The 24,512-nt window shown below is 55.8% G+C and overlaps 5 protein-coding genes across 5 annotated transcripts; 2 read left to right on the top strand and 3 right to left on the bottom strand.

Moving 5' to 3' along the window:
- Window positions 1-831: 831 nt before the first annotated feature.
- HRG_09127 (UDP-glucose:Glycoprotein glucosyltransferase domain-containing protein) lies at window positions 832-5,486 on the top strand (the record flags this gene model as incomplete). The annotated part of the gene is made up of 4 exons (XM_044867598.1): window positions 832-965; window positions 1,023-1,367; window positions 1,424-2,249; window positions 2,301-5,486. The coding sequence occupies 4 exons, from the start codon at window positions 832-834 to the stop codon at window positions 5,484-5,486; spliced, it is 4,491 nt and encodes a 1,496-aa protein (XP_044717619.1).
- Window positions 5,487-6,752: 1,266 nt separating this feature from the next.
- Window positions 6,753-10,098, bottom strand: HRG_09126 (PAS domain-containing protein; the record flags this gene model as incomplete). The annotated part of the gene is made up of 2 exons (XM_044867597.1): window positions 6,753-7,112; window positions 7,177-10,098. 2 exons carry the CDS (start codon window positions 10,096-10,098, stop codon window positions 6,753-6,755), a joined length of 3,282 nt encoding a protein of 1,093 aa, XP_044717618.1.
- Window positions 10,099-14,358: 4,260 nt separating this feature from the next.
- Window positions 14,359-17,965, bottom strand: HRG_09125 (HEAT-like repeat domain-containing protein; the record flags this gene model as incomplete). The annotated part of the gene is made up of 6 exons (XM_044867596.1): window positions 14,359-14,566; window positions 14,627-16,698; window positions 16,753-17,184; window positions 17,244-17,419; window positions 17,481-17,700; window positions 17,783-17,965. The coding sequence occupies 6 exons, from the start codon at window positions 17,963-17,965 to the stop codon at window positions 14,359-14,361; spliced, it is 3,291 nt and encodes a 1,096-aa protein (XP_044717617.1).
- Window positions 17,966-19,551: 1,586 nt separating this feature from the next.
- Window positions 19,552-20,501, bottom strand: HRG_09124 (tc5 transposase DNA-binding domain-containing protein; the record flags this gene model as incomplete). The annotated part of the gene is made up of 4 exons (XM_044867595.1): window positions 19,552-19,559; window positions 19,619-19,647; window positions 19,729-19,913; window positions 19,959-20,501. 4 exons carry the CDS (start codon window positions 20,499-20,501, stop codon window positions 19,552-19,554), a joined length of 765 nt encoding a protein of 254 aa, XP_044717616.1.
- An 802-nt stretch (window positions 20,502-21,303) lies between these two features.
- HRG_09123 (CBS domain-containing protein) lies at window positions 21,304-22,912 on the top strand (the record flags this gene model as incomplete). The annotated part of the gene is made up of 4 exons (XM_044867594.1): window positions 21,304-21,681; window positions 21,744-22,207; window positions 22,276-22,582; window positions 22,640-22,912. The coding sequence occupies 4 exons, from the start codon at window positions 21,304-21,306 to the stop codon at window positions 22,910-22,912; spliced, it is 1,422 nt and encodes a 473-aa protein (XP_044717615.1).
- Window positions 22,913-24,512: the final 1,600 nt, after the last annotated feature.

The following is a 24,512-nucleotide window of genomic DNA, read 5'->3' as shown; positions in this document are numbered from 1 at the left end:
GAGCGCAAGTCTGGCTGGACAGCTTGCGTGAGTGCTATGCTTGTCGCGAGCTTGGCCAGCACAGCACGTCGTGCATCGAAGGGGACGGAGGTGGGAGGCGGGAAGATGCCGCGCTGTCGTGCGATTGAAGCATCGTGTCCATCTTCAATTGTGGGCTTCGACTGCGTCTAGCCGCCGCAACAATGTTTTGCCGAGCCAGGGTACGATGCCGGCGGTGCCTGCGCTGCGGTAAGGAACAGAGCACCCCGTAATTTATTTAGCCCTTGGGGCCAATAACGAAACAGTATTCCAGAGGGCTAATCGGCTGCAGGGCGAAGTGCACTGTGCTCTTCTACGGTACGCACGTGGTCACGGCCGGTGCTGAGCGTCTCAACTTGAAGGTATACCTATCTAGGTATCCACTAAGTAGGTACCTGCCCAGCACTGCAAAAGTAAACCGGTTACCGGTACTTCGCTCGCTTGCGCCTTCGGAGCGGCCCCTAAATCCGTATGTACCTCACAGATTTCATGTCACTAGACCTAATTGAGAGAGCTGTTGTTGCGACTGTGTTCAGAGCCCGTTGCCTGCTAAGCTGGAGTGCCCGTTGTCTGTATTCAGCGAGCTTTCCATTGCTCGACACGCGACGATTGGGGACAAAGATATGAGTCGAGGCCTCTGTTTGACTCTGTCTGCACTCGACGTCATCGAATTGCGGCCCAAGTGTGCAGTTCGGCTTGAGTAACTGGCCCAGAGGACTGGCAACTTTGCTGCGAACCCCAGGCAAAGAATCCCATATGCTCGTCTTGGGTCCAACCAGCCGTTTGTCTGCTTGTCCATACTTCTTCTCCATCATGGCTCGTTCCCGCAGCCTACCATGGGCTCTGTGCGCCGCCATCATGGCAGCGTTGCCGGCTATCGCCACCCCGTCCGTCAACGTCGGCATGAACGCGGCATTCTCAGCCGGACCGTATCTGCTGGAGCTCCTGTTTGTTCCCCCCAATTGACTTCCGTCTTCGTCGTACGGATGCTAAGTCGCGGCTAGCGAGACTGCGGCGGCGGAGAACGAGACAGCCTACTTTCCCTTGCTCGACCGGCTTGCGAGTGGCCATTTCGCTTCAGCCTCATCTGATGCCGACTTATACAACAAGTTCGTGGCCGTGCTCAAGGATGACGGCCACATTCCAAGTTCCGAGGCTCTTTCCACTTTCAACCTCGCTTTGTCGCTCCGGTCCGCTGCTCCTCGGGTTGAAGCTCACTACCAATATTACACCACTGCGGTGGAACCTCTCGTCGCCGATTCCCATTGCCAGAACTGGGTCTTGCTCGAGGGAAAGCAGTACTGTACTCCGGCGCTGGACAGCTTCGTCAAAGAGGGTCTTTCATCGTCGTACGTGACAATTTCCCTTTCATAGTGTCCAAGTATAAATCTGACCTTCCACATAGCCGTGAAATAGCGTTACCGTTTGACCGCATACTCGGATCTGGTCGGGAAGCTGTCCTCTTCGCCGATCCGACCTCAGACTCCTTCGGCGAGTTTCACAGAGCTCTGAGCAAAGCGGCTCGCGCTCTGGAACTCAAGTATCGACTACGTTATCGTCTCCGCAAGGCGAGCACTGCCCAGGCCTTACCTGTCAGCGGTTTCGGCGTCGAACTGGCCCTGAAAAGGACAGATTACATTGTGATTGACGACAGAGAAGACGCTCCGGACTCGGGGCGGAAACTCCGGGAGTCGGGTGACATTCTCGACGGACAGGAAGAAGTTGCTGACTTGAAGCCGTTGTCCACGTCCGAGCTTGTCTCGCTTGGCACGAAAGCCGCATCCTTTATTCAAGAGAGCGATAACCCGTTCGAAACGCTCATCAGATTAACTCAAGACTTCCCCAGGTTCTCTGCATCTATCGCTGCCCATAACATTTCCAAGGCCTTCAGCACCGCTCGTGAGCAAAGCCAGGCGAATGCCGCCCCTGCTGGAGTAAACGTTCTGTGGATGAATGGCGTTCAACTCATTGACCGTCAAATCGAACCATTCGCTCTTGTGGAGATGCTTCGCCGTGAGAGGAGACTCATCAACGGTGTTCGAAATCTCGGTCTCAATGGGAAGCAAGCTGTATCGCTCCTCGGCCACAAGGCCGTCTCCATGGCCAAGGGCGAACAAGAATCGCCTAGATATGACTGGACCGACCGACTGGAAGACGGACGAGTCATTGTCTGGCTCAATGATCTCGAAAAGGATCCGCGCTATGATAATTACCCCAAGTCCTTGTCATCGGTATGTTCGCAGCCTGTCCGCATGAGTTCAAAAACTGACCATCCCCTGCAGCTGCTGCAACGCACCTTTCCTGGCCAGATGCCGCCAATAGGCCTCAATATTTTCAACCTTGTCGTGCCTGTGGATTTTTCGAAAAGTGAGGACGTGAATACTGTCACTCAGATGGCATCTATCATGAGCCGGGGCATCCCTATACATTTCGGCTTGGTTCCATTGACGTCCACCGTCGAAGCTACCGCTCAAGCCAAGGTGATATACTACTTGCTGGAAAATCACGGTGCAGAGGCGCTTTTGGCTTATATTGAAGGCCTGGAGAAGAATCCCCAAACCGCAGTTGACGAGAAGCAGTTTACCACAGTTGTCGCCAGTGGGGAGCCGCTCTCGGGCTCTCTGAGAATGTCACTGCCCGAAGTACTCGAGGCGGAGACCTTTGAGAAACAGACCAAATTGGCGCGTCACTGGGCGGAGAGACTGAAAGCGGACACGGCAAGCAGACTCCTTTTCATGAATGGCGTTATCATCACTCGCGACCAGAGTTGGATGCAGACGATGAGTATGAAGATCGGTGAAGACCTTCAAACGATTCAGAAAGAGATATTCCAAGGAACTCTGGATGAAGAGGCTTGGGTTCCCGGCGTCTTTCTGGAAGGCGCGGCCACGAGACGCAACGAATACATTGCGCTTGACAGCGACAAGGGCCTTCGAATGCTTGATGTCAGCCGGTTCTACACTGAGCACGCCACTTTATTCAGCACTATTCCAGTCCTCGAACCATATTCGGAGTCGACAAAGGAAAATTGGGCCACTGCAACGATTGTCGCTGACATGACAACCCCTGACGGATTGGAGCTGGTCTTGGCAGCCTTGGAGTTCAAACGCAACAACCCAGGCGCACGCCTCGAGCTCATTCACAACCCGGAGGATTCCTTGACTGCTTCTCTGGTGAATTCAGCCTTCAAAGCACAAGAGGGGACGTTGGACGCCATAGAGACAATCGACAAGTTGAGTGACTTGCCCAAAGCGGCCGAGAGCGCTGTTGCAGATGAGAATTATGCGCCGGCCCTCTCGGCATTTCTCAAGATGGGCAGGATCGAGCCAGGCCAAAAGATTATCATATTGAACGGTCGAGTCATCGGGCCAATTTCCGCGGGCGATCCATTCACGACGGATGACTTTCAGCAACTCTTGGAATTCGAACAAAAACGTCGCATTCTCCCAGTCTATGCAGCATTTGATGACCTTGGGCTGAGCGACAAGCTCTCCAGCGCTCTTGCCGCAGCTATGGCCACATCCATCACTGCCCTCTCGACAAACTCCGACCTCCCGGAAGGAATCTTTGAATCGGCGCCGGCCGTTCGTTCCACTCTTTACGATTCTTGGAACGTGAGCCACGCTGCTATCGAAGTAGGAGATCCCGAGAATGCAAGCATCCACATAGCTGGCCTTTTGGACCCTGTTAGTGAGAAGGGCCAAAGGTGGGCTCCTATTCTCAAAGTATTGTCGGAACTGGATGGGGTATACCTTAAACTCATACAAAACCCCCGCGAGAAAATTAGCGAGCTGCCGTTGAAGCGGTTTTTCAGATATGTCATGGACTCGAAGCCCTCGTTTGACAAAAATGGCAAGGTCAGGGCCCTAAAAGCCACGTTTGGGAGTCTGCCATCGGAGGCGCTTTTGACAGTTGGCATGGATGTTCCGCCAGCATGGCTTGTCGCGCCAAAAGAGTCGGTCCATGATCTTGACAACATCAAACTGAGCTCTGTCAAGTCCGACGTCGACGCCACGTACGAGCTGGAGCACATTCTTATCGAGGGTCACTCAAGAGAAGGCCGAGGGAAGCCTCCTCGAGGTGCGCAACTGGTGTTAGCGACAGAAAAGAGTCCCATGGTCACGGACACGGTTGTGATGGCAAATCTCGGCTTCTTTCAGTTCAAGGCAAATCCCGGCTTCTACAACATCAGGCTAAAGGAGGGACGGACGGCAGATATCTACACGATCGAGAGTATAGGGGCCCAAGGATGGGAGGCCGCTCCCAATGACGAGGGAACTGAGTTGGCGTTGATGGACTTTCAGGGAACGACGCTGTACCCGCGCCTCAAACGACGCCCCGGGATGGAGCAGCAGGATGTTTTGGAAACAGCCGACGGTTCCTCTGCTGGCAGCATAGTCTCCAAGGGCATCAAATTTGCCGAAGAGCTTCTTGGCGGATCCAAAGCCAAATCGCTGTCGGCCCAGGAGCATGCGGATATCAACATCTTCTCCGTGGCCAGTGGGCACTTGTATGAGCGAATGCTCAACATCATGATGGTGTCCACCATGCGGAACACCAAGCACAGCGTCAAGTTCTGGTTCATCGAACAGTTCCTCTCGCCGTCGTTCAAGGAGTTCATCCCGCACCTGGCCAAAGAGTATGGATTCAAGTACGAGATGGTGACGTACAAATGGCCGCATTGGCTGCGGCAGCAGAAGGAGAAGCAACGCGAGATTTGGGGGTACAAAATCCTGTTTCTCGACGTGCTCTTTCCCCTGTCGCTCGACAAAGTCATTTTCGTCGATGCGGACCAGATTGTGCGGACTGACATGATGGACCTGGTCAATCTCGACTTAGACGGGGCGCCCTATGGCTTCACACCCATGTGCGATTCGCGCACCGAGATGGAAGGATTCCGCTTCTGGAAGCAGGGATACTGGGCAACCTACCTTCGGGGCCGCCCTTATCACATCTCGGCGCTCTACGTCGTCGACCTGCGCCGCTTCCGAGAGCTCGCCGCCGGCGATCGGCTGCGGCAACAGTACCACGCGCTGAGCGCGGATCCGGGCAGCCTGTCCAACCTGGACCAGGACCTGCCGAACCACATGCAGTTCGACATTCCCATCCACAGTCTGCCGCAGGAATGGCTGTGGTGCGAGACGTGGTGCAGCGATGAGAGCCTGACGCAGGCGCGCACTATTGATCTCTGCAACAACCCGCAGACAAAGGAGCCCAAGCTCGACCGCGCCAGACGCCAGGTCCCCGAGTGGACCGTCTACGATGATGAGATTGCCAAGGTGGACAAAAAGCGAAGGCAAAGGCTTCAAGACAAGAAGAGCGCGGGGGACACTGCATCTGTCGATGAGGAGGCTGTGAGTCGTCAGCCTGACGCCATTGGAGAAGAGGCGCAACGCGAGGTCAATACCAAGAGCCGCAACTGGGATGAGGCGGATGGCGGCAGGGTCCATTCCAAGGACGAGCTCTAGACGGTCATGTATCCTCTTTTTTCCTGTCATGTTACCAAATAGAGAGGGATCCTTACAGGGAGCCCGTTTATTAGGGGACAACTGTTCAAACGTGCTTCTCCGTACTCCGTATGGTCACATTATTCGTGTGGCTGTAAAAGCTCTCTGCTTTCCCCCCTCCGTCCCTGGCCTTCTCATGCATCATGTCACCACAGGCTTCCAAGCGGTAAGCGTCAATAAGCCAGCTCGCACACCTCTCAGCCCCCTAGAGGTCCCATTGTCAGACTTGGAACAGGTCTGCCAACCCAGCCCCCTCTCCTCCCCCCCCCCACCTTCAGGTCTCCTTGAGCCAACGACAGGCGAGGGAAGAGACAGTCGGTGTCGTTTCTCAACTTCATCTTTCGCAAATCACCAAGTCCATCTCTGGACAATATAGCGAGAACCAACAGTCGTTGTTACGTCTCTTCAACCCCAATAAAGCATCTTCTTGTCAAACTCGGAGCCCGTCTGCACCCCGACATCGCCAGCCAAGATCGGGCATCATGTTTCAACCTCGTACGTAGACTGCCAACAGAAACGCCGCATATATTGCACTCCTTGCTTGGCCTTGGCCGTTACTCCCATGTGTGCGTGTTGCGTGTTGCTTGGCGGCGCTCTCCCGTGCCGAGCATCAAGTTTAATATCTCTGACCGCTCCTCTCTCCCCCAGTCGCCGCGACACGAAGCTGCGTTGTCATGCTATCAAGACTCGCCGCCCAACCTTTGTAGGATTCTCGCTATAATCTATTTCGGCAGCTTACTTTAGAAGACGGCCCGGCGCACAGCAGACTCTGACGCCGCGGGGGAGATATAACTGGCGTTGAGATGGGCATCGATCGGTAGATCCAAAATCGCAATAGTCTTCGCCACCAACGCCTCGTGTATGTGATGCACTATCGTGTCTAGTCTCCAGTCCCAACCGAGTCTCCCTCCCGTGCCAAATCGGCTCCAAGACGTTCGGGGTCAAAACGAACACTCCAACCCGGACCCATCATGAGCCGTGAATGTAGAGTGCAACGGCGTGAGCCCAGGAAAGGAAATCCCCGCGATGACGGAAGGGGGAAAGCAGTTTTCTTGGGGCACCGATCCCTTGGAGCCGCAGAAACTCGATAAACGGCGTGAACTGGCGGGTATATTGCAATAAATGCCACGTTTTCGACAACCAACGGAAGCAAACAAGAACGTCCCACAGTTGCGCAACTTTCATAATTGGGCAAACAACGGAGAGCGTCGGGGGCAGGTAGGCCCCTTAGGGTTGGCTGTTCTCGCGCTCTTCCCGGATAGATGTCATGGACGAGCCGGGCACCCCACCCGAGAGCGACGGCTGACTGGGTGGCGGCATCGCCGAGGGCGGCTTCTGGCCAGTGGCGGACATCGCGCCGCTCATCATCTGGCTTGTGAGCTGGGCGGGGTTGATGGCACCGTCGCCTTCGACGCTCGACCCTGAGCCGGTAGTTACGCCGGCCACATGAGGTTTTGGCGTCTCGGAAGGGAGCTCTTTATGCAGGGGGGAAGAGGGTATCGGCGATGCGGACTTCTTGCTCTGAGAATCGCCGTTCCCGTTGTTGCCTCCTCCCCTCGACGAATTGCGGGGTGACACGCGGCCAGTCTAGGGTCCCAATGTCAGTCCGACTGACCATCACCTGCGCGTCACTGTTTCACGGATCTCTCACTTGTTTAGCCCAGCGAAGACCGCAGCTATTGCAGAGATCCCTCTGGCCACTGGGTCCCCTCCGCCACTCGGGTGTGTTTCGCGTGTGACAATTGGCACAGTCCCTGACCAAATTGCCAACGCCTTTTCTACGCTTCCTTTTCTTCTTGTTGGACAGGAGCCCCCCGAGTTCTTCGGCAAGAATTCGGTTGACCTTCTCCATTTGTCTTAACTCAAACTGCCAGCTGGAGCACTTTGTCGTTCGAAGTTCGTCAAAGACGTTGTCGTCCGAGGCCAGAGCTGCGTCCTGCGTCTCTGGAAGCAAAGCACCTCCTGTAGGTTGCGAAACATGTTGGGGGCCGGGCGTTTGCGGGCTGGATCTGGGCGTCGCAGCCGTAGACCCCGTCGTGCTCGCAGGGGCAATGCTACGCGACGAGGCCTTGAGAAGCTTCGTCTGGGCGAGCAAAAACGACGGTTTCTGTCCTTCTGCGGCGTCGCCAGGGTAGAGGAACGTTTGTGCCTGCAACCCTTGACCTCGTCGGTTCTGGACTTCATGCTTGCACGAGACAATCTTGCCCCTCCTAGCCTTCTCGATTGATCTGCCAAACTCGTTTCGTGACTCTTTCCGCATCAGTTCCTGGATACTTGTGCCAACAAGAGACTCCGGCTGGAGATCGAGGAGTGACCGAACATTGGAAGAGACAAAAAGGAACATTCCGGAGGTGGACAGCTTGGTCCAGAGTTCGCTATCGCCAATCCCGCCCGTCGTCTCCAGGCTCTGCCTGCTGAGTGCGAAGACGGGTCGTTTGCGCCCGACCAGAATAATGCACTTGCGACCCTTGCCTTGCTCGACAAAGAGGGACCCGTGGCTTTCGAACCAAGTATACCCGCTCTGCTTTCGGCGTATTCTGAAGACTATGTTCACCTGATTGCCGGCTGTGGCATCCTTCAGCTCTCGGGTGACGGGCACAATGTCGGAGGGATGGCAGACAGAAGAAAGCGAGTTGCCGACAAGGTCCGCAGCGTCGTATTCGAGCACTCGCTTGCACGAAGGCGAAAGGTAGAGGAAAAGGCCTTTCAAAGAGAGCACATGGACGACGTCATCCGTGTTTTCCAACAGCATTTTGTCCCATGATTGCTTATGCCAGTCCGATACTAAGCCTTTGGGGTTGAACTGCTGCAGCAAGGTGGATACGTCGTCGACGCCAAGCGTCTGACCGTTCTCGGGTTCCCACTGGGTGGTAGAAGGAGGGGTCCAGATATATTGGCCAATGTCGTTGTGCTTGTAGTTGACCGTGACGCCGCCCATTTCTTGACCAGAGATGGCGTCGGGGCATTCCACGAGATCGATCTGGAACCCGATGAAGTATCTGATGTCATCTGTGTCCCACGGTATGGGAATCATGGTCAGGAGATTGAGAAACGGCTTGCCCCCTTTTCGGTAGTTGATGAGGCTTTGCTGGACTTCTTCCCCTCCATGAATCATCTTCTTGAGGTTGTACACGGCTCCGTCGTCGACAAACTCCCGCTTCGAGCCAGCCTCGACCTTCCCGTCCGGGGCCTGTAGGAACCGACAGTTTTGGCCGACAATCTCGTGGCGATTATAGCCCGTAAGATTTTGAAAGTTGTCAGAGACATAGATGATGGGGCAGTCGTTCATTGTGACGTCGCAAACCACGAAGGCGCACGACATGTCGACGGCTCCAAGGTGGATTTTGGGGTCCTTGCGTGTAGCAACCAGCCACAAGGCCTTGAGCATGTCGAAACCGCTCTTGGAATAAATTGTCTTCTCCTTGGGCTCGCGCGGAGTCGGTGCAGGGGTCGGGGTGGTCGTTTCAGAAGCTGCGCTGGCCGGAGCTGCGCTGGCTGACGAGCTTGCCTGCTGAGGAGAAATGAAAGAACCAGACGAAGAGACGTGGCGCGAAAGCGAGGGCGGCATGCTCCGGTTGAAATTGCCCACGTTGGGATCAAGGTTCATGCTGGTCGCAGGAGGGTTTGGCGTGGATCCTATGGAGCTGAATTGAGATGCCGGCATATTCATCATGTCGTCGTCACGGTCATCGGTGGCTGCCACGCTACCTTGGACAGCGCTCGGCGTGGCGTCCATGGAGTCACTTTCCGAACTGATGCCCAGGGAGAAGTCGGCGCCGATAGATGACATCTGGTTTGGGCCGAATTCGTTACCCAGCTGGCTGGTGGATGATCCGCGTCCTGCGCCAGATGCACCGGTCGTGGGAAACAGGTTCATTGCCGAGGAGTCATTGGCCATGGACCCCATGCCCATATTGGCGAATGAGGCCGGGATCATGGAGCCCATCAGATCCGGGGAGATGGCTGAATAATCAGCCGGCTCTGCCATGAAATTGCCCATCTGGTCTGCCATGTTGAGGTTGGTGTTGAGGTTGGGCATGCCTGCGTCCATGGACTGGTCAAACTGATAGTTTCCGAGGTCGTCGTTGCCAGATCCAAACGACATGAAGTCTCCCGCGCCGCCGATAGAGGACATTCGCCTCGGGCTCTGCGCTTGCGTTACCGAGTTGCGATAGGCGTGCGACATGCTCCTCCGGCGCTGCACATCGCTCTGGCTGTTGCGGAGGATGTCTTCGAGTGGATCGCCAGTGATCATGGGCCGATCTGGCATGGCCTGGGACATGGCGGACTGTGGCTGGAGTGGAAGCTGGGCAGACATGTTCAGTGACTGCGAGGTCGATTGCTGGTGTTGCTGCGATTGCTGCTGTCGCTGCTGCCGCTGCTGCATTTGCAATCGGTGGTTTTGTTGATGCTGCTGCTGCTGAAGGTGGCGGTGTTGTTGTTGCTGCTGCTGCTGCTGCTGCTGTTGTTGTTCCTGTTGTTGCTGCTGCTGCTGCTGCTGCTGCCGCTGCTGGGAGAGTTGGCGGTGCAGCTCTTGGGGAGGGAGCTGCTGGTTTGTGTAGAAGCCATCCATGGCGGCAGCATCTGGCTGGAGTGCTATGATCCAGACGTCTGCGAGGCCGGCAGTGGAGGAGCAAAGCAAGGCCGCTCCGACTCAGCGGGCGGGCCTCGTACTTGAGTCGTCTCGGACGTCGGGTGCGCGGCTGCTGTATTTTCAGGCGCAGCGGGCGCGGAGAGCGTTTCTGGGGGGCGAGGAGGTGCGGACGTTTGGTGCGGATCTAGTCTCGGGGGAACGGGGCCAGTCCGGACGGGTTGACGAAGCGGCTGGCGGCAAAAAAACAAATCTCTGTCATCGATGGCGGTTTATAGGCGGTTTCGTCGCGACACGCGAGTGCGGCAGCGGCACAGACTTGATGATATCGGCCGGCTTGCGGGTGGCGAGGGCGGCGAAAGGGAGGAGGGGGGAGGGCGCTGGCAGTGCCGCGGCGGCTCGACGTTGGGAGCGTGGCAGCGGGAGAAATGGCGGCGGCCGTTGAATGAGATGTTCGCCTGATGGCGTTTAAGTAGACTGTCCGGTACGCGTGTGACTGGTCGATGACAAAAGCAGCGACGACGACCCCGGGGGGAGGGGATTCGAATGCGGTTTGCGCCTGTGCATCTACCAGGTACGAGCAGCGTCTGAGGTGGGAGGATAGGATACTGTAGCATGGAAAGATGACAAGGTAGGGGAGAGAATGCCGTTCTGTGGGGAGGGGGAATTAAGAAAACGGAGCCTTCTCCGCTGCTGCTCTCCGGCACGTACAGCACTAACTTGTCCCGTAAAAGAAGTACCCTTGAATCGAGCCAGCTGTTGCGGCAGTGGGCTGGTATCCAGCACGAAGAACAGGGTTAGATGCGGTACTTGGCGCTTTGCCCCCCCTCAAGAGACGGGCACGCTAAGGTATAACTTACACACCTACCTGCTTCAACACCCTCCCCGGTGCGCCTGCCTTCCTTTCCTACCGACACTACTGTGCAGGTGCGCATCTTGTACCAAGGCCGTACAAAACATGTACATAGAAGTAAATAGAGCAATACCATTCTCTAGCCGTTCAACCAAAAGCCTCGGACGCTTTACTCGACTGTACATTCAAAGCTTTTCTCCCCCTCACTTCTTCGTTCTGCTTTTTTCTCTTCTCTTGTTTTCCACTTGACATGGGGGGTGGAGGCGGGGTTTGTTTCGGGTGGTAATGCTACGCTGCAAAGAGGCGTCGAGCAAAATCCTGATCAAGGCGCTTGGCAATTGTACCCAGCGGAGAGTCCATTCGGATACCGACGAGAAGCAGTAGGCCTTGACAACTGGTCGAACCCTACTTGGCAGCATGGAATCTCTACGCCCATACGCTTTACAATTGGCGATTATGAGACCTTCACCAACCGGGGCCAAGCAAAATGCCACACAAGAGACAACTTACTAGCGCAAGCCCTCTTATAGGGGGTTAAATTTGAGCATAACCCTGAAGGTACTCTCGGGTAGAGTTTCTCGCATGTTTGTACTCCATCGCCCAGCATTGCCGGATTTGCATGTACTGTACTGTTCAAACAGAACAGCATGTTTGCCCAAGTCGACTCTCGGGCCGTTTTTAAAAGCTTGTTGTTGCATATCCACTTGAGACAGGGCGGAGAAAATGATTTTCGGACCCCTGCTAATTATTACAGGCTCAATGCAAAGACCTTCTTGCCCGCTGAGTCCTTAACACAGCACCGGTGTAGGATCTTTGTAGTCCACCGAGTAGACGTCACTATATAGGCAACCACGGTGTCGGTACTTTTAGGTTCGTGTATATACCCGCAGGCCAGTTGATTTGCACATGCTTGAGGTATCTGCTCGATAGCCCGCTCGCTCATTGGCAAGTGGCCAGCGAAGTGCTAGTTAGTAGTAGGGAAAAGTCTCGATTCAGGGACCTGACGGGCTGTGTGCATATGTAACTTACCACGGTCCCGCTGTAACCCGATGCCATGCCGCTGAGGATGGACCTTGTACCTGGCTTAATGGTGAGGAGCAGACGTCACGCATCGCGAGGGAAAAGAGGCGACAAGAAGGCAAGAGGAGAGACAGGGCTCCGATACGAAGACTAAATTCTCGTTGGACCTGGCTGTCCCCGTGCTCTAACCAGCACGCACGCTGCCATCCCATCAGATGTGACCGGGCACCAAGGCTGGGCAGGTTACCGGGTGTGGAACAGGACGAAGAGTAATTGAGCGACAATCCTCTTTTCTCCCGAGGGCTGACCCGAGCGGCGGAGATCACTACGACCAGGTCAAGGGCGCGGCGACGGCGACGGCAGCAACAAGAATGCCGGAAGCTGTTCCTGAGGTGACAGGTTCGTTGCAGGCCCGTACATGGGTAGGTAGTATGCGGTTGCTCATCTGTCATTCGAGTGGAAGGCTCATCGTTTTTAGAGCAGCAGCAGTGCATCATGTAGAGCAAGTGTCAGATGCCTGCAACCGCATTCCCCTGCCGGGCAACGTGTTCGCCATGAGCCTCGAGGGACCAGCTTGCATCTTGGGACACCTCCCGAAAAGAAGGCCTATTGTTTCGGGCAGCACAGACAAAGCACTTGCAGCAAATGTCGGGCGTTGTGACTCAGAATGCACAAAGTTGTGACTAGTCGGAACAGAGTGCATGTGCTTGCTGGGTATTTCCAAGCCACTCAACTACACAAGGCGCTGCACAGACACCCTTGTCTTGAGCTGCAGCGAGCGGTACTGGGGATGCTTGCAGGTGCCCTGCTTGCGGCATGGTGCGGTAAGGCAGGCATTTCGATTCGGCGCCGAGGTGAAGACGACGTGTCGCGGCCCGGACTGTGACTGTTGAACCGTCGTTGGAGACGGACCCAGCCAGCCCATATGGCATTTTGACGAAATTCTGTACGAAGAGTAATTACATACGGTATTTCCAGGTCGCTGACAAACCACAAACCAGACCCGTAGCAAGGGGTGAAGCAGGTGACTGACTGCTGCTGGGCCCTTTGCTTTTGCGTTCGAGCAGAAGGTGCTGGCGGGGCACTCGCTCCGTGCATGCTCGTATCACGTCCAGGTAAGTGAGTACCTCTTTGTACCGAGAACTTCTCCTATTCTCCTAGCGGGACAATTGTCGTGGCCGCTTACCTATACCTACCGTAATTATACTAGGTAACTACCTACCTAGGTAGGTTATCCATTGCCGCCTCCCATGGACGTGAGTGAACGTCTCCTCTGGTAGAACAGTTCCTACCGGCTTGGGACCCAAGAGAAGGGCAAGTGAGGAGAAATAAAGAATGAAAAGGGCGTCAACGAGTGCGGCAAGAACCAAAGCCATTTACCATCTCTCCGTTTGCCATCCCTCCGCCGTCCTCGCTTGTCAGGGGCATCAACTAGTCATTACCTTCCTTTACTTCTTTACCTACTTGCTCGGTAGTCAGAGCCACCTGTCCTTTCCATTCTTGATGCAGTCCGGACCATCTGGTGCCGCGCTGCCGAGTTAGCGCACATGTGGCGTCATGCTCTGGTAAACCTGTCTCTAGCCTCGTCTCTCCTTACATCAGAATAGGTAATACAGTAGGTAGGTAATCACTAATATGCCTTTATTATTACTGTCTACCTGCCTGCCTGCCTGCCTGCCTTATTATACCGGGGCACACATGCCGCTGTTCCGCCCCTTTGTCAACTGCCTTGCTTTGCACCCGTCATCTGTGCTACAGCTTGTCGTTCCTCTGCAGCCGTCCTCGCCACTTGTACTGTCCTGCCTGGCTATGTGGCATAGATAGGTATTTAGGTTGTAGTGCAGGTCATTGTATTCAATGGGAGGGAGCCTACTTAGGCACCAAAGCCATGGCTAGCCACATACGGTAGCTAGCTAATACAAGCCTTGCGTACGAAGTACATCATGGCCTTTCCCCTTTGTCAACTCATGTCCCTTGCTTCATCACCAGGCGATTGCCTGCCTTGTTCCTGTCGTCTACATATTCACCCACATGCCAGTCCTGTCGGTGCGAGACCGCGAGTCGTTCCATTTTTAGGCTCCAATGCCGCACGTTGGCACTCTAGAAATCATTTCTCGCGCATGGCATTGCCCAACCTCGCCGCCAACCCTCGAGGGTCTATGGCTGTCAAGCAGCACGACGAAGCGCCGTTGCACCCTGAGCTCGAATTGGTATCATTGGTGTGCAGCGCAAAATCCATCTCTCCTGTCCTCGACCCTCCTCTCAAACTCTCTCTATGCCCGTGCGCCGGATGCCCCCAGCTAGGGGCTCTCCAGAGGGAAAGAAGAGAAGAGAATGCCCCGTCAAGTCTGTTGGGACAAGGTCAGCTCCTAGCTGAAATATCCCATAATCGTTCGCTGCGAGTCTTGCGAAAATTGCTGGAGTAAAGGCATCGGGTCGACGTTGGCTGTTGTAAGCAGCGTGTTCGTAGCCGCCACCACCCGGCTGGCTGTCTGCCCTTGCAGCGTCTCAGCCTCGAGCGCCTGTGCAATAAACACAAACAACTTGCTGGCCTGGCCCATGACCACCGGATGTCGTCTGTTGGGAGTGCGTTAGCCACCGTCTTTCTCCATGTTCCCCCGGGTGCGGCCCACTTACTGGTCAATCAGCTCGGCCAAGTACGCATATGCATAGGGCGCTGCCTCTTCATCGTTCGTCACCGGCAAAGTGTCTAGCCACTGCGAAGTCACGGTTTGTACGTCTGCAACACTGCCCGGGTTGTAGTGTAGGATCTTGGCAAGGGCAGCACATGCGTTCTCGGTCGCGTAGGCGTTCTCCTCGTTCCTCGCATCGGGTACCTGCGTCACCTGGAAAAGAAACGGCACCGCCCCTCCAAGGAACTGCGACCACGACGCGCCGCCGCGATGAGCCACGACGCCGATCCCGTATGCTGCGGCTTGCCGAATGGCTGGTGACGAATCCCTGCAGCCGTCAACCAGAGGCTGCGAGATGTAGTTGGCGTAACGAAAACTATCTGGCCCGCAATACTCGAGCACATCGTCAATGATGCACAAACCCCACTGCCGCTGTGTGGAGTCTGGAGATCTCAGAAACCCTTCGTACGTCGTCATCAGCCGCTCCCAAGCCGGCAAAAAGGTTGCACCATGGTGCTTGAAAATGGAATGAAATGCCTTGTTCATGTCAGACAAAAGGGTCTGGTCGTCCTCAATGGCAAGGAGCGTCTCCTCAGCTTCGTCTTCCACGTCGTCGGCCGTTGCACCTTCCTTGTCCTCGGCTCGCTGGGCGACTCGGTCTTTGTAGTCCTCCAGGGCAGAATGAACAGAGTCGATGAACCGTGTCATGTGCTCAGGACTGAGGCAATCTCTGCCAACAACCTGCATAGACTCGTAGAAGCACTGGTACATTTCAGCCAGCGTTTCAATGGAAGGCTCGGCCGTCAGCACTTCCAAGAGCTTGTCTGCCGTCGCGTTCCAGAGGCCCGCGAGTTCGTTGGAGGGGCAGCCGTAAGCCTTCTTGTACGAGCTCAGAAGGTGGGGCACAAGCTTCGCCGAGATGTAGCGCACAGGATCGTGGAAGAAGAAGGCAAGACCGGGCAGGGCAATCTTCTCCATGATGTTGGCCACGTAAGGGGCAAACTCGGCCTCGAGGACCTGGGCGTAGACGATCAAGAGCTCAATGGCCATATGCTTGTCGTCCATGGTGCTCGTCCGGATACCAATCATCTTGCCTTTGAGAGGAACGAATTCCCAGCCGTCCTCGCCGCTCATTTGCTCAGCCTGCTCATCGTCTTCCAGCAGCTGTATATCGGCCTTGGCCCCGGCGAGCTCGAGAACGGGCGGCATGACGTCGGCCAAAAATGGCATAAAGTCGGAGCCAAGCACGCGGCACATTCGACCCCAGCAGTGCATCAGATATTGCGCTTGCGGGTCGTCGGAATCGACAATGCTGGTCTGTATGTTGGCGAGAAGATTGACCAGCGTCATGGCGTCGCCACCGAGTCGTTCACGCCCGACGGCCAGGGCAATGAGAGTGGCACACTCCATGGCCTTGGCACGCAAGAGCCGATACTCCTTTTCGTTCTGGTTCTGCAGTACATTGACGAGCAGGGGCATCAAAGTGTCGTAGTACTTGGAGAAAGCCGCCTCGGCTGCATCGGCAATGGTTGCAATGGTAGACAAAGCTTGCTCCTGCACAAAGCGCTTGTCGCTCTGCAGCAACTGAAAGAGCTGGGACAAAAGGTCATCCAGGTAGGGTTCCAGGACAGACTTCTCTGCCTCTTCGCAAAAGTTGACCAGTGCCGCCGCAGCGTGAGACTTGACACGCGCTTCGGGGGAGCTGAGGACGGGTATAATGGCATTCAGCACCCTGTCGTAGAAGTCACTCTGCATCTTGGGGGCAAAGTCTGTGCTCATCTGGCCCAGAGCGTTGCACCCAGCCCAGCGCACCCGGGGGTGCGGATCCTGCAGAGCCGGAATGACCAGGTCGAGCACCTGGCTGAGCTCACCGATCATTAGATCACGGCATCCCTCTGAAATGGCCGATATGGCCATCAGAGCCGCGTGGCGATCCCTCCAAGCCATGGAGTTTGTCATTCGGGGCAGCCAGTTGAACGTTGGCGCCAGGATGGTCTGGCCGCCAAGCTTGTTGGCCAGGCGATCCATGGTCTGCTCACCGGCCACATGATACTGGTCGCTTTCGTCTTGGTCCAACTGTCGAGGGCCGATTAGCGGACGTTTTGATATGCAGATTCGGCCGTTACTCACGTCGTCCGAGGCCAGCCACTCGGTGGCATCGTCATCGTCTTCGCCCAAGTCGGTCATCAAACTCAGACACTGAGTGATCATATCAGTCGTGTAGGAGACGTCTTTTCTGCACATTGAGGGCGCATAGTCGGCGAATGTGGCCATTAGTTCAAGGGCGTTTTGCCTGCAAATACTGTCAAGCTCCTTGTCTTGGATGACGGAAATATTGAACTGCACCAAATTGTGGAACAGTTGCTTGAACATTTTGGGCGCGGATTCCGCAAGGTCAATGAGAGCCAGAAGCGCTTTGCTCAGATCCTCAGAGTCCTCGGACTCTTTGATGGGAGGCAAGACGTTGAGCAGGTCCGGAATCAGCGAATAGTATTTCATCTGGGATTTCTTGCTGATGGTTCGGAAGAAGGCAGCAAAGGCCTCCATGGCTGCAAGACGAACCTAGTCCAAGACAGTCAGCGGGCTGCACGTGGGGATGATGGAGAAGTCCAAACCCGTACCATGACGGCATCGTCCTTGAAACCTTTTTGGAATGCTTGAAGGACTGCCTCCTCATGCTGCCTCTCAATGATACTCGGGGTCGTTGTGAAGACGCGGAAAGCATTATGGCGTTTTTCAGCCTCAGGCGCTTGGCTGAGCTGGAAGAGGGCCCCAAGAAGCTCTGGCCAGGCATCGTCTGTCGAGGACGTTAGTATCGTAGGCGAAGCAGGTCGAGCGAGGGATTCAGAGCCACTGACTATTATCGACATATTGGCGCGCAACCTCGGCCACGGCGTCACTAATTTTGTTCCGGACTGTGCGGTCAGCTTCAGTAGCAAGGGTCTCGAGAAGCTTGTTGCGGATAACGGCGGCTTGGTCCTTGGAGAGGGAGTAGAACATGTCGGCATTTTCGCCCGACTCCATCTTGCGGGTTTTTGACGAGATGCGACGAAATATAAGGGCGGCAAAGGAGCGAGTCTAACGCGATGCGTAGAATTTTCTGTCAGTAGAGGAACGTGGAAGTGGCAAGGCGAGGAAGGAGGCGTTGGGAGAGACGCACAGCATTGTCACCAGCACCCTGGATTTGCTCCGCGAGCCCCATCAACAGGACCTCTGGGCGTGAGCTGGTCCAGTTGCTCTGGAGGTGCTCTTCAGCCTGAGAGCGGACGGCATTGTCGGCGGACTGCAGGGCTTGGAGGAGCTGCGTCAGCTCGGCATGGACGTCGGCAGAGAGCAGAGACATGATGGCGACGGCTCCAAGGCGACTTGGCGCCGTGCAACCTAAGTCAAACGGGCTGTCCTTTTTTTGGCTGCCTGCCGGCTCGCTCGACTGCGTGTAGGCGGTAAAGACGGGCTCGGATAGCTGGGGGGCGATGGAGGGACTCGACAACCCAGTCGGGCAGTGGTGACAGGTGAGGGAGGAATGGGAGTAGTTAATAAGATTCGAAGATGAACTTTTTGGTGGACAAGAGAAAGTGGGGGAGGGGGAGCCTCCACCCACTGGCGTTGAGTGCTCGGCGCGTCTGCGGTCGCTGGGCAAAGGGAAAAACAGTAGCAGTGAGAGGGCAGGAGAGCGACTCAGCAAAGACGTGCGCTGGACCTTATCTAGGCGTGTATCGCGGGAATGGGCAAGAAGACGAAGCGGGTGCGGTGTGGATGCAGGCGGCCGGCTCACCAAGAAGGGACAGACCAGGGCAATTGGCATAATCTCCCAACGTGACGGCAAATGTGCCCCCGTACCTTACATAAGGATGATAAGGTAATTAACTTAAGACCAGATAACGTAATCCACCCCCTTCCCGGTCAGACCCCCTACTCGGTCAAAAATTCCCCACCGACTAGACCCGCACCTTACGCGAGACAAACGGAGCACAATACCACGACATATTTACTCCAAGAGACAAGTAACTCGATTAGGACTATCTATTACACGTACGGGCAGTGTGTTCAAAAGACCTGCACTTACTACACCGTGGTGGTGCACGCTGTCTTGGGACACTCAGCTCTTCTATAAGTCGTTGGTCCCGCTCCCTTCTTCCCGCCGTCGCTTGGCCCGCTCATCTTCCTTTGCTCTCTGTTTCTTGACCCGCTCCTCTTCCTTTTCTCGCCGTAGCTTGAACCATTCCTCGTTCTCTTGTCGCCGTCGCTCGGCCCGCTCTTCTCCTTCTTGTCGTCGCTTGGCCCGCTCCTCGTCCTTCTCTCGCCGGCGCTTAGTCCTCTCCTCTTCTTCCACTCTCCGTCGCTTAACCCGCTCTTCTTCTTCTTCTCTCCGTTGCTTTATCCTAACCGTGCCCTCTGCAACCGATAGAGTACCGCCGTCGCCAATGTATTCACGGCGCTGTTCTTTCTCTGCTTTCGCCGCTGGTTTTCTGACCGAAGTTGCCGGTTTTCGTCGGCAAGGAGGGCGGCGCTGTGCATGGCCATTTGACATCCTTTGATAAGCTGGTTGATAGCTTGTGAAACTGGCGAGTCTGTATTTGTGGCCGGCGTTGAAGAAGCCTTTCGGCGTGAGTGGTAAGCTGGTTGACGTTATGCGGAGTCTTGGCTGCTTCCAGGCTCTTGTTGGGACTTGGAGTATTCTTGTCGCCGTGATCGTTACCGACTTTGTCAACCTGAACTTGTAACCGCGATAATACTCTGTTTGGGTCAAACGGAAAAAGGCCTGTTGCCATAAATCCGCTTCGGATATTCGACGGCGAAAGTGCTTGTCGGCGAGCGTCTAAGTACATGGGAAGGAAGTCCTGCTTGTCGATATGATGGATCCCAGCGAGCATTTTCTCTTGAACCTTTCGGCCGTATATGGTTTTCAACGGCGAAAAGCACCCGACATCAAGAGGCTGCAAGAGATGTGAGGAATGTGCAGGCATTTGGAGTACTACGATGGAATTGGCCGTACAGTACTTGTCAAATTCCGGCGTGACGTGACTGCCGTGCCCGTCGAGAATAAGAAGTCGATGCGTACCAACCGTACGGCGCCGTGTATTCGGATCAAAGACTTCCTTTAACCAATTCAAAGCAAGGTCGTCGGAAGTCCAGCCATTCTCACTAACGGCGATATGCCAGTCATCGGGCACTCCTGATTCGTACCAGCTTGCTTGGTGTAACTTGCCCTGGAAGATAACCTTCGCCGGTAAAGCCCAACCTTGGCAGTTGATAGACTCGATCACAGTAACCCATTCTCGATTTCCAGGCTGCGTGAGTACTGCCCGACCTCGCCGGTCAGACCGGGTAAGGACTCTCGCCGTTGCAGCGACTCCCATTTGAAACCCCGTCTCATCAAAGTTATAGACATCCTCGTCAAGAATCCCCCATTTCTGTTTCGTCGCCGCGACTCGATCGTACCATCCTTGGATCTTTTGGGGGTCTTCGCATTTGGCTCGTTGGTAGTCGTATCGGCGAGAGTACTTTGCCTTGATTTCGCCGTGGCGGCCAACAAACTTCCGCACCCAGTTTTCCCCGACAGGATCTTTGCCTCGCTCGGAAAGCAATAAGTTGGCCATCCGACGAGTGTAAGCCACTGTCGGCGGCATCCCTCGCTCGTCCATCGACAAGATCCATTGTACCAGGGCAGTCTCTTCCGTCGCCGTCAACTTCAGGTTGTTCATCTGAGCGTCGCGTCGGCGAATGACACCGCGCAGTCGATCAGATACTGTCGATTGAGGGACGTCGTATGCGGCCGCAGCCTTGCGGGTACTTTTGAATTGGCCCTGCTGATAGGCCCTGACGGCGAGCAGGACCCGTTCTTCGCGTGGAACCGATTGGTCTCCCGTTGCCGTCATAGTGCTCGGTTTGTCTTGCCATAAGTGTGGGTCGCCGCGTGGAGACTTTTTCTGACCGAGTAGGGGGTCTGACCGGGAAGGGGGTGGATTACGTTAGTTACAGACCAGATGCCGCAACACCGATTACCTAATGAGCCAAGGTCCCGTTGGAGCCCCGCGCTGCTCGCCCACCAAACTTGCACCTGAGCGGCCATGGATGGCGGGGTCGGCTCGGTCATTTATCTGGCGGGTGTGACGTTGGCCAGACATCAAAAGACCTTCAGCTCGAAGCTGGCTCTATACACCTACCCAACTCCAGGGACGGCCGTGACCTCCATCTCCATCCATCAGCACCTTGCATCAAATCCCAAGAGAAGCTCGCCTGTCATCCTCTGTGTGTACCGTCACTTGCCGTACGCACAACCACCCGGCCCCAGACACAAGCAACCTCGCCTGCTCATCCTCGTTCTCTGAACCACCCGCCACTCCTGAGTCAAGCCCCTGCAGCGTCCAAGCAGTCATTCGTCCTGATCTGGCTGCTCGCGGTGAATCTGACTCTCATCCCGATCCTTGCAAATCCAGCTGGCGACTCATCTCACGCACGCCCTCAACACTTTTGTCTATACACCCACGTCTGCATATCCAGCAGCCTTGCTGCCACGCCCCCTTTCGAGAGAGCGCGCACACCGTCTCGTCTTTCATCCACTCGCAGCCTTGGCCTTATTTAACTGCTTGCGACCCGATCGCTAGTGCCTGCTTGAGCGTGTCTGTACAACGCTTCTGAGGTCCCACAGCGGCGGCCTCCAGCACCAGCCGCCCCTCAATGGATGCTACCACAACCGCCAGCAGGAGGGATCTCGGAGACGCCAAAGACAAGGAAGCCGCCCCGGGCTCCTCGATGAGCTCTCACGCTGCCTCTGCTCCTCAGCGGACGCCATCGACATCCAGCATAAGCAAGATGGCTCATCGCCAGAGCTTCGCCGAGAACCTGCGCAATGTCCCCCCCTCTCCACGTCATCGCCACCCGTCCTTGACTCAAGCCGCTGTCCAGGAGCTCCTCAACCACCCTCCGTCAGGTAATAGACACGTAAATCCCAAGTTTACGGGTCGGGAATGGCGCGACATTTCCATTGGGGAAATGGTCTCTCCCGACGACGTTTGGTGGGTCGAGATGGACAGCAGCGTCGAGGAAGCTACCAAGGTAAGGCGTGAATCAAGCAATCAAATGCCGCCAAATGCTGACGCGCCGATACATATCCGCAGATACTACTCAAGAGTAACACCAACGTCGTTTTGGTTCGAGAAGATATGACAGCCCCCAATGCCGTATCTACTTTCGACTACAGTGACCTCAACGCCTACCTGCTGGTTGTTGTCGGGCTGTCTAGGCCGGATGGCGATCAAGTTCAACTATACAACGGCATCATGGCAAAGGCCCAGCATGGAACGCCGATTTCGGTTCGAGAAATCCAGCCACTCTGCCGACAAGAGCCTCTCATCAATGTCACTTCGACCGGGAACTTATCTCAAGCCATCGAGATTCTGGGCAGTGGCATTCACCGGCTGATGGTCACCAGTCCCTCGGGTGGCGTGATAGGTGTCCTGAGCCAACTGCGACTGGTCGACTTCTTTTGGAACGAGGGCATCAATTTTCCCGCCGTCGACCGACTGTATCCGGCCCCTCTGCGTGACTTGGGGATCGGAACCCAGCACATCATATCTGTCAAGTAGGCCCGCTTGCCGTGCAGACCGACCAGCTAGCTGGGAAAGCCGGGTGTGCTGACGAGGACTATAGCTCCGACGCTCCACTTTCGGATGCTCTGACGCTCATGAACGACGAGGGCCTGACGAGTATCGCAGTGGTAGATAACGGCCAAAACGTGGTTGGAAACATCTCATCGAAGGATGTTCGACATCTAACCACGGCGTCGCGGGCCCCATTGCTCAACGGGACGTGCATGCATTTTATCTCCGTCATATTGAACGAGAGGGGCGTGGAGCAGGGCCAAGATGCCTTTCCCGTCTTCTACGTCGGCCCCTACTCGACACTCGCGCACACCGTCGCCAAGCTTGTCGCGACGAGATCACACCGCATGTGGATTGTGGAGTCGGCTTCACCGTCGCCGTCAGCCCCGGCGACACCTCTGTTGGCCCCGCAGAGTTACGTGACCGGCGCGCCGGCCACGACGGCGGCGCCTCCGTCCCCCGTCCCGTCAATGGCTGTTTCGGCGTCTGCCCTGGCGGGCGCACGTCTTTCGGGCAAGCTGAGCGGCGTCATCTCCCTGACGGACATTCTCAACATTTTTGCGAAGTTCACAGGGCTTCATCCCACAGACCCGGGAGAGCAACGGGCCCGACGACGGAGGAGCTCCAGCAGCTCTGTGCGCCCGAGTCTAGATTCTTCGCGAGCGAGTTTCGATATTCGACGGTAATGGGCCACGAACAAGCAATCATCGGTCGTGTCTCTTTTTCCCCCGTGCCTTGTTAGTGATTAGCCGTCTCTTCCCGGCTACCCAGACAGGCTGCAAGGGTAGGGTCTGGAAAGGGGGGTCCCGCGAGGGAAGATGACCCATCCGCACCGCGGTGGTGACAGCCTAATTATCGTTGGTTCGAGAAGCTCTGCAAAGAACGGGGGATGATGCCATGGAAACACGATGCTTACAGGATGCGTCATGTCACGCACCTGTTGCAAGTAGACGAGGCAAGGCTGGTTTTCGCCGTTGGCGGAAACGCGAGAAATTGGCAAGGGATTAACTCTTTATCGGCAGATTTGTAGTCGGTGCAACCGGTCGTGAACCATTGCAAGCTGCTGTAAGTTGCGGTGCAAGCCCGATTGTGAAGTGGATGACGGATTAGGTAAGACGGAAGTATGCGTGGCGAAACCAGCCCGGTCTAGCAGCAGGTCGAGCACCTCAGTTGACTCACCTGCCCAGCCCTCGTCTCGCCCGTCTCCCTCTTTACTTCATCCTTCGAAACTTCTTTCTAATACCCAATCCCCTCTTCCCATCCAGAATCCGGTCTCTTGTCCACACAAAAAAACACCCCATCTCGCCCAAGCGCCACAACGTGCTTGGCGATTTTGTTCCCTCTGCTCGCTAAGCCTCCGTGTTCATGCCCCTATTCACGGCCGCGAAGTCCCTCCAACTGTCCGCGCCTCGCCTCGCCTTCGCCGAATAACCCGTCTTCCTCATCGCATCCCTTGCCGGCACTCGGCGTCGAAGAGACGGTCTGCACACGCAGCACCAATGGAATCGTCTTTGACATCGGCCCTCGGTTTACGTCATGGATCTAGAACTAGACGCTTCATCCATTAACCATCAAGCAAGCGTCGTCGGTCAGCGCACTTGTCTTCCGAAGCTCGGAGACTTTACCAAACTCCAATCACTTGCCGACGGCTATATCGAGACCTCAGCAAAGGCTCCCAAGGGAGACGCCTCCTGGAACAAGACTGGTGGAGCCTGTCGGCGCCTTCCCCGTACATCCGACGTGGGAGCAAGTCCTTCTGCCTTGCTCGGTGACTTCTTCCGACTCTTTTCCCAACTACAATCTCAGCCGGCGGCCTCCGAGGTCCCGAAGCAACATACTCGTGCCCAAGCCGTGTCCAGCCAAGCTTGGGAACCATGTCAGAGTTCCCGTGTCCTGGATACAGACCTGTCGACCGATTCAGATCACGAAGTGTCTTTTCGCTTCGAGCACGTTACCGAAAGTGACGTGACGCCTTCTACTACTCCACCGTCCCCGTGGTATTGCCATGCGCCTCTACTTGCCAGTTCAGCAGAGCAACACGAGGACTCAACAGGCCCACATGCAAAGCCGGGACGCGCTCAGAAGCGCCGCCCTGGCGTGGGACAGGTGCTGTCGTACCAGCTCCGCAAGAATGGCCCACTGGTATCCGTCGTGGACAAGCTGCGAACCAGGAAACAAAAGCGCGCGTCGCTATCTCTGAGTCTCGTCCCTCTCCGCGCAGTGGACGAGCTGCAGGCTGTACAGCACCCCAACATTAGGTCCCATGGTATCCACGTCTTTCTTGAC

The sequence above is a fragment of the Hirsutella rhossiliensis genome (assembly GCF_020360975.1).
Source record: "Hirsutella rhossiliensis strain HR02 chromosome Unknown scaffold00011, whole genome shotgun sequence".
In the NCBI taxonomy this organism is placed as follows: domain Eukaryota; kingdom Fungi; phylum Ascomycota; class Sordariomycetes; order Hypocreales; family Ophiocordycipitaceae; genus Hirsutella; species Hirsutella rhossiliensis.
Note: the sequence above shows the minus strand (reverse complement) of the source record. Positions and strands in the feature narration are given on the sequence as shown.